Below are 9,280 nucleotides of genomic sequence, written 5' to 3'. Positions count from 1 at the left end.
TGAGTGAAGGAGAGATGCAACGTGTGGTTCTATTTGTCCGCATCCCACATTGGTCTCCTGCCTCGCCATCCCTGTTAATGACACCCTACAAAAAGCGCCCACATGGATGGGCAGGCAGGACTGGCTCCAAGCCCTGCAGCCAAGCAGAGCTCCCACTTGTCCCAGCCAGTTCTGAAATGATCTAGGTCCTCATTGCATGGTAAACATTGAGGTGCTCAGCAGTAAACTCCTTGCTTAAAAATGTGGCTCCCAGATTTTCCCCATCTCACTGCACTCCTCACAGATGGTGCTTCATTCCCTTCTGTCTTTCTCTGGAGAATGAAGACCCACCAGACACAAAGCCAGACAGGTTATTTAAAATTACAACACCTGAAAGCTTCACTGTGTTACAAAGATTATCGTAATGCTAAACCTTTGAAAGTGAATGAAGCCAGCATCATTAATCATGTAAACAAAGATAATGAATTTGGCATAAAAGATGGAGATAGAAACTGCAGACTGTTACCACACAGAGGAAAAAAAACAAAAACATGTTCTTAGACATTGTTATCTCAGCTATTTAAAGATCCTGGCTTGGGATTAAAAATACATGTACATACAAAAAAATAAATCAGCTCATATTCCACCAACAGAAAGATATTGTTTTTATATATATTAAAAAACAAGAATCAAGAGGTCACCTGTCACTGAACAGGGATTTCAAAAACTGAGGGCCTGATTTACCAACCCTATACACCAAGAGAAATCAGAATCAAGTCCCTTAGTACCATTCAAATTACCTTGAACAAACAAACCAGGTACACAGAGGAGCAGGGTGGGGGGGACCAATCCTTCTTCTCTTTCCAAATTGGTAACTTGGATTATTCTGTCATTATCTGTGCTTTTCACACAGTTACCTTGGACTGCTTGACAACCTACTAACATCTCTTGTCCCCACAGCAGATACTTCATTCTGCTCCTCCGTTGGTGAGATTAATTTTCTCCCACTGGAACAGCTGCAAACCATAGTGGGTAGCTAAACGCTTTAAGAAACCCTTGAATCAATCAACCACATCTGCCTCCTCAATCCCAAGGCCAGAAATTTGGTATTTTCAAGGGTTATTGTGTCATGCTCAAAAACCTCTCGATAGAACAGTGCCACCTTTTGTTTTTGTCCCAGAAACGGGGCTCTGGGCATTCATTCACAGTGTCTGTAACATTAGTACAGGAACATGCACCACACACCCGCTACAGCACTACAAAGCACAAGGATGCCTATTTAGAGCTTGTGCAAGGTCCACAATCCTATCAAGGAATTAGGAGGTTAGTATTTTAAGAGCAACTAATTCAAAGAAAAGATTAGCGTCATCTGCTGCAACTATGCACAAGGTGTTAGGATGCTGCTACAAAGCTCCAGAAATCAAAAACCAATTCATTTAAAAAACAAAAACTGGCCAGCTCTTGTCATTTTTTCTCCAAATGATTTGAAGTATGTGGTCCAAAGGCAGGGAGATGTGAAGAGTACCTCCTGTTTGGAAAACTTGGACCACGTCATCTTGATTTGTTATTGATTAACACAAAGTCAACAGTAGAAACATTTCAGAAAAGGCAGGAGAGAGACTGTACGTACTCTTAGCTTACTCACGTTCTGATTTACATGCATATACAAATGTGTAAGAAAAAAAATCATTAAAATAAAGGGAAGCTGGATGTGCTGAAACAATTCAAAATCAAAACAAGCAGCAAATAACATTTTTAGCATGCAATAAAAATGAGCAGTGCAAGAAGGATGCTTATTTCAAGTGTATGAAAGAAAATGAACAGAACACATCCTGTACTCTGAAGAAACTTTATAAAAACACAGATCTGCTCAAAATAGCAACCCATTCAGCAGGCCTAAGAAACTCAACCAGTGGGATTCTTCCTGTCCCTGTAGCCATCCCTGTCATTCCTAAAAACCTGAGCACATCTGCTTCATCACACTCATGGTAGGTCAAGGAGTCTGGGCACAGAGCAGGGCTTAGACCAAAGGTGTAAGCAATATCTGGGTCAGTTACCAATTGCCAATTACCATGCCAGAGCTGTCTTTCGCCCTGCCCCCTCCCAGCCCTTAATTAAAGGCTGATTTAAATATGACGAATGTTGATACTGTTCACAACACTGTGAGTGCACAGCTAGAGGGCAAGAGAGCCCCCCAAACATCATTCTTGTGGCTATCAACTGTGCATCTTTCTTACCTATGGCAAAGCTGCATGAAAGAACTCAGCAGAGGGAATCTCTTGGAGCAATCTAAGTGAAGTGCCCCGTTCCACATTAGCCTTTACAGGAAGAACACGGTAACAACCTTCAAAACCAATGGACGTTTATCTGTTTTGCTGTTTCAGATGCCCTTCAAACCTGCTACCTTGGACATTAACTGTCATCAACAACACTAGAAGCATTCTTGCAGCAAATTTCAAACATTAGAAGTCAAAGAAATGATTTGGAAAGGCATTAAACTCTATCTTTTTCAACAACAGCAAAAGGCTAATGTTCCTGCTAGATGGCAGCTGGTTGCTCAAGAAATGAAGTCAAGGGGAAAAAAAGCCAAACTACTGTTTGAAATATCCTCATGGACAACACCCCATTAACATCTCCCAGGGTACAAGAGCTGCTCTGTTGCCTCCAAAGCCCTTTGCCCAGGAAGCATTGCAAACACTGCACTGTCCAGCCTATACATCTGAAAGGCAATACAAAAAGGCACTTACTGGAGGTGGAGGAATACTTGACACTGCTTGAGCGGGTCCTACTGAACGGCTGCTTGGCAGAGGCAGCAGCTGCTGTTTTCCTTGCTGCAGCTCGGATCTCTGACACAGTCGCCTTCCGATAGGACTCCACACTCCGGCCAGAAAACCCTGTCCTTGACTGTGCTGTCTCAGAGTCACTGGGCACCGTAAATGAACCTGCCCGCTTCCTCGGCATGGCGAGGATGTCAAGCCGGGACAGCTTTTTTGTCTCTGTGGACTGCTTGGAGCCCGGAGCAACAGCTTCAGGGTTAGAGGCTGTTTTCTCGGTATCAACACACTCGTTGTCTGAAGCATCTCCCAGCCGGGCACGACGCAGCTTTGAGGCCCTTGTGGGCCTTGGGGTAGATAAGCTGTTGGAGCGGGTGAGAACTTGCTGGATCTTCTGCACATTTGCCGTTGCTTTGCTGTGATCCTCCTTGGCAGCCTGAGTAAAAGGCTTCCTTCTGGGAGCAGGTCGGGGCACGGAGTGCTCGTGGTCAGACACCACAGCATCAGGGACTGGCAAGTAGGGCAGACTCGAGCTCCTCTCATCATCTGTAAAGTCAAGTGACCCCCGAGTCCCAGCACTCCGCTTCATTTGAAAGCGCTTGGTGGCCTCCACAGACCTCGGAGCCTCCGGCACATTGGCCTTCCGCTTCTCCGTCAGCCTGTCCCGTGCACTGGGCTGCCCACACTGGTCCTGGATGGATGGTGAGGAGGAAGATTTCTCCTTCTGCAAGCTCGCCACTGCTTTGCGTTTTGGGGCGCTCGTGGGGACATTTTTGCCGCTCACCAGACTGACCGTGCTGGCTGTGTCCACGTCTGAGTCACCGGACAGGGAGTCCTCCAGCTGACCAGCAGTTTCTGAGGGCTCCAGCTTTTGGCTTTGACCAAGTAATTTGGCTTCCAGTGCCGCCAAGGCAGTTTCAGTGTCCTTAAGAAGAAGATGAGTGTCCTGTCCAAAGTCCATACGGTTTGACCGAACAGCCTCTAAATCTTTAAGCAGAGGGTGACTTGCAATATGAGGAAGCTTGTTTTGAGGAACAGCACTGCTTGATTTATCTTTGGTAAAACTTTCCTGCCTAACAAAAGATATTTCCTTTCCTGCTATGTTTTCCTGATCTTGAGGACTCTGATGAACGGAAATAACCATTTTTCCTGCTGCATTAATGTAAGCGCTGACATCTTTGCCCAAGGGCTTTCCAGGAACGGGTGTGCCTGTAGACTTGAAGGAAAATTCCTGATCCTTTCCCTCTTTGTCAGCTCGAGCATGGGCCACGCTCAGAGAGAGCTTGGAAGGAATCCCCACATCACTGCTGTCATCACCAATGTAGAACGAAGTAGAAACCGTCTCACTCACAGCTCTCACATTTGCAACCCGGGGGGCTCCTGGCTGCCGGCTCTCTGATTTTGTGTCTTCCCCCATCTGCTCTAGCATTTTATTGTTCTCTTTATACTTCCTGCCTTTTTCTGAGCTGAAGCCATCATCAGATCTGCTGGCATCGCTGAGGCTATCTGGATCTAAGTCCTCCTGAATGAGGAGGCGGTTGCTGTGATCGCTGTAGGCTTCCACACAGTGATCCTTCACAATGGTTCTCTTCGTTACCTCGGAATAGGACTCCTGGCAGACCAGAACTGTGGGTGTGGGGCTCTCTGATTTATCGCTCGGCGGAAGCTGGGGAAGAAGACGTCTTGTTCTCAAGGGCACAGCATTTTCGGGTTCCCCAGATTTTGGGGCTACACCACTTTCTGAAGAGAGTTAAATGGACACAAGTCAACTGTTGTACAACTTTTTTTTTTTTCTTTAATTAAGAGGTTGATCCTACAAAGGCCACAAAAGCACTCACAAGTTGTGCTCAGAACTAAGGCTGTACAAAATGAACACCAATAGGGCCAGGCTTCTGCTCAGTCCCTGCAAGTTTATCAATAAAAAGTACTCAAGGTAAAGGTATACTTCTTTGCTTGATCAGACTACCCAATACCTTCCCTCTCAGTCTGAAATCCTGTCTGGATATTTTCCCATCATCTACCTCTCAGTACAGCCACAAATGCTTAAAGTTCATCCTATGAGCATGCTGGCACTGATCTACCATAAGATCAGGCCACAGGAAGGACACGAAACACTATCAGCCAAAACACTGCAGTAGTGCTTTAAGTGCCATTTCACACAATGTAGCCCATAAGACTAAATAGGTGGTGTTTCTCTTATGATCTATCTCACAGCAAAGTCTCAGGAGAAAGATGCTAATAATGAAGAAATTCTGAATAAAAGCTTACTGCTCCAGCATAGGCGCTCCTGTCAGCAAAAAAGAACTTCATAGAAAGAGGACTCTTATTTTTCCCATGCTAGTCAGGGCTTCCTATCTTAACCTGCTTTTAAATACCTGGATAACTGGTTAGATGGCTCTGGTAATATTGCAAATGCTCTGGTTCACACATAGGGTGAAAACAGTGACAGTAACCTTCAAAACAAAGGTCCCTTCTAAACTTTACTCAGTCTGCCTGTAGCTGTTGATGACATAAAGGTAAAAACAAATATTTCTAACAACAACGAAAAAAAGGTGAAAGCATTTACAGAAGCCAACAAAGCTCTGTTCTCATTTTCTCACACATCAACAGGACCTAGGGGTTTGTAGGCTGCCTTCCTACCTGCAATGAGAACCTGACCTCCTCTCATTTACCTTTCTCTCTCCATTCTGAGTTTTCTATGCTTATCTCCACATTTCAAACCTGCCACTTGACAAACCCCAGAACAACCTAAAATTCTCAGCATAGCCAGACATGGGAGAAACACACCCAAAAAAGAACCAGTCAGCAATTATGCTCCAGGACAACTTGCAAAGGTTTGTTTTTTTTTCCTGGCATCATAAGGCAGTCTAAAGAATTACCCAGGGCTAGTTAACACCCAAGGCCCTTACAACCTTTCTGTTTCCCATGTGCCTTTTAGCCATGCCAAATATAACACCTAAAAACTTACTGGATGACTCTGAAATGCAAACGAAAAGCACTTTCGATCTTCAGTCCACAGGGAACTATTCACTCTGTCCTTCCCACCCTCAAAAAGCATAACATAAAACAGAAAATAAACCACAGCCAGACACACAGAAGGCCATAATTCCTGTTTTCTTATCATCCTGATTTAGATTCAGCCACCTCCAAAATGTAACATCAGGATGAGACTTACCTGGAGCTCCGTCAGCTTGTCCTGAGACAGATCCAGAGTCAGAGTAGCTGTCAGCAAGACTTGCCCACCTTGACACCCACTTCTGACTTCCTTGAGATGCTGCAGACATCTACAACAAGGTGGGGATGTGGCATCAGAAAGACTGTCTGCAAAACACAGCCACCCAATCTCTCCTCTCGTACGCACACCACCCAGTCTGCTCAAAATGGAAACCGATTCATGCATCACCTTTCCATCCATCCAGAAAAATCAATATTCACCAAGCCACCAGATCCATCTAGACTGCCCGTACCTGCATGTCAGCCTGAGACCCACTCACAGCTTTTGAGGCAAATGCCTGCAGCAAGGGTGACTTCTGACAAGTGCCGTTTTCACTGACTAAATGCTGATGAGAACCAGAGTCGTCTTTTTCACCTTTTATTACTGGTCTAAAAGCTGATGATATTCTGGAAAATTCAGGCGACTCAAGAACACCAAAAACCTGAAAAGATGAAAAGATGTTTACATAGGAAAGATTAAAAAGATAAAGAAATCTTAGCCCAAATTCCAATCCACAAAGCGTTATTCACACACAAACCATGATCCCAAAAGGCCAGAAACACTTGCCAATCCTTCCATACAAATTGAGAAAACTACTCTCTACTCTGCAGCTTTAAATACATTTATTCATAGAATCCCACTCACACCTGCCGCATTATTTTGGTGCACTGCATTTAGTAGTAGTAGCTTTCACTGACAGCCCTGAGAAATTTAGGATGAGGGTTAGGAAAGCTATTTACCATCTAATTCATGGAGAATCAGGGAAAAATCCTGGAAAGCTCTATCTCTGGGGTCTTTCACAGATTGCAATGAAGATTGGGGTGAGAAAAAGTAGCCTTACACAGCCATGAAGGGACATGGGAATGAATGTATTGCTAGACAGGTAGTTAAGCTAGGTGGCCAGACTCTCTGGAGATAAACAGCTTTCCTACATGGGCAAACAAGATCTATGCCTCAGAAAGACTCCTTTCTCTCTTCTGACTATAGATTCAGAGGAAGATGCCACCATTGAGGGTATCCAGGTTTGGGCAGACTAAAATTCTCCTCTCAGTTCCATTTAAAAAATAAAAAAGCATGTGTGTGGGTCACCCCAGAATCTCAGCAAATCCAAAATCCTGATCATCTTTCTTCCTGGACAGAAATACAGAGGTCTGGCATGAGATATTTCACAAACAGCATATTAAGTCTATAGCAGTCACAAGCAGATTTTGGCCAGCTCACCTGCCCAAGGAGCAAGCTTGCCAAGCTACTACCCAGAAATAATTCTATTTTTGTGGTATTTTCTTTGTATTTCCTTTTCAAAGCAATTAACCATCGTGTCAGGACTAGAGCCTTCCTGCGGCTGAAATAACCTGCCCCAAAAACTTTCAATCACATTTCAAACAGGACGTAAGGAAGAAGCATAACAAACAAATGAGGGAAGCCAGATCTAGGCTCACAGAACACTATACAAAGACTCTAAACCTAGGTTCAAGGCTCCCTTTAAACCTCACTCCATCCTTCTGCCCACGCTTCACTAACTCTTCACAGCAACTTGCCAGTTTTGTTTTCATAATAGACCGCAGATGAAAGTTAAATCTGAAGCCAAACTTTGGCTTGCCCTGGGGTTGCTCAGTTGGGTGGGTTTCATTAAGCCTCACCCTCATTTATTTTCTGTAAGACTATCATTCACCTTGCACAATCTAAACAAGTATAGATCCATGTAGAGTTGCCTCTACCCTAGACCACACCCTTTGCTACCTCAACTAGCTGCCACTTGCCCTGCCAGCAAGCACCGTTTTCCTAACAAAGCCACACTAAATGCAGAATCACTTACCACCAAGGCTTGCAAATGATGAAGACAATCAGCCCATGCCTGCCTGCCTTTCCTCTGGCCTACAGACTGCAGTGGCAGCAATGGGCTGCAACTCCCGTAATCGTAACAGTGCTGATATAAGGCCAAGAAAGAAGCTTGTGAGAGTCCTCGAGAGCAGAGCTACTCCCTGCCAAGCACTCAGCAGGATCAGTCTGATCTCAATACTGCTGGTGCCTTTCCCTCTAAACATATGGCAAGCCCACTTGCAGTTTAGCATTCAAATCTCACTTTGGAAGCACGACAGCTCTGTGCTGATGGCTTACTTTGCTTTCTTGTATCTGGTGAGTTTTGGCAGTAACTTATTTTTTTCTTTAAAGACTAGCCTCACAGTTCATTGACATCAATCCTTAACACGGGTCAGCTAAGATGATTTCCCACCCTCTTATAAAGTCCCTCTGCGCCCAAACAATAAAGGGAGCAGCCCTTCATGGCAACTGCTGCATCCAGTAAAGCTGGATCCATCAGCAACAGCTGCATAAGCCCAAACCTTCAGCCCTCAGCTCACAAACCAAGCACAGAAAAGCAATATTTACCTGATCAATCATTTTTCGTGCTTCCTCCACCTCTTTATCCTGTGACTCTGTCTCAATGGTGTACGTGCCAGTCTCGCTCACACTGTCTTCCTCATCATTCCTCCTGCCCTGGGCAGCCTTTAGCTCTGGAGATGGAGCAGAGGCAGGCTCTGGCTCTGAAGATATGACCACACGTGGGGCCGCCGGCACAGGCTGAGGTGCTGGTTTCTCAGAGCCTGCCTTCCCAGATTGAGCTGTCTCCCTCAGGTACTCAGCCATAAAATCCTGAGCCATTTTAGACTTCCTCCCAACGCTCCCATAGGCTCTGCCTGATGCTCTGGAGGCAGAGGAGGATGAAGAGTTGATTCGCTCTTCTGTCTTCTCCCTCTTGAAGGAGCTAGCTCTTTGGGTCCCAGAGGAGCTGTTGGTGGCTTTGCCCCCTTGTGTCCCAACGTGGGACGGTGGCACCGCGCTGCCCTGCTTCTCCGTTGGCACCACGTTCTTGCGTTTCTCAACCTTGGTCTTGAGCCCAGGATCGGTGTCGCTCTGAGAGGAGTGAGCACTGTGTGTGAAGGACTGTGAGCGCTTCTTCCTTGGCGTGTCCTCAAAGAACTCAATGACAAACGCCTGCTTGTTGTGCAGCATCTCGTGGGGATCGCGCCTCATCTGGCGCTGCAGCTTGGCTTGCTCTGTCACCCGCTCACCACCCGTCGTCGGCTCCTTTTCAGCCTTGGGTGCCACAGGGTCTTCTGAGTCGCTCTGCGTCCCGTCCTCGTGCCGATTGCCTGGGAACAAGTGGTGCGTATTTGACTTTCATGCTCTCAGACTCTGGGACCCTGTCATTACCTTCCGATTGCAGTCAAAAGGAAAGAAATCCTATAGAAATAAACAACTCCAAAAGACACCACCTACTATGCTACAGGCTTTGTATTCTTCAGGGGGGGGG

General features: G+C 45.7%; 1 protein-coding gene across 11 annotated transcripts in view; it reads right to left on the bottom strand.

Moving 5' to 3' along the window:
- CEP170B (centrosomal protein 170B) overlaps positions 1-9,280 on the bottom strand; it is a 55,855-nt gene that overhangs the window by 14,741 nt on the left and 31,834 nt on the right. For 7 of the 11 annotated variants that reach the window (XM_019615920.2, XM_019615919.2, XM_019615921.2 and 4 more), the window contains exons 10-13: positions 8,356-9,121; positions 6,221-6,409; positions 5,929-6,037; positions 2,727-4,493 (exon numbers count right to left, since the gene is read on the bottom strand). In XM_019615920.2, the coding sequence (XP_019471465.1) occupies positions 2,727-4,493; positions 5,929-6,037; positions 6,221-6,409; positions 8,356-9,121 (2,831 nt within the window). The remainder of the gene's footprint in view (positions 1-2,726; positions 4,494-5,928; positions 6,038-6,220; positions 6,410-8,355; positions 9,122-9,280) is intronic. The other 4 variants (XM_010711987.3, XM_010711986.3, XM_010711985.3 and 1 more) reach the window with 1 other exon arrangement.

Source organism: Meleagris gallopavo, chromosome 5, assembly GCF_000146605.3.
Source record: "Meleagris gallopavo isolate NT-WF06-2002-E0010 breed Aviagen turkey brand Nicholas breeding stock chromosome 5, Turkey_5.1, whole genome shotgun sequence".
Classification (NCBI taxonomy): domain Eukaryota; kingdom Metazoa; phylum Chordata; class Aves; order Galliformes; family Phasianidae; genus Meleagris; species Meleagris gallopavo.
Note: the sequence above shows the minus strand (reverse complement) of the source record. Positions and strands in the feature narration are given on the sequence as shown.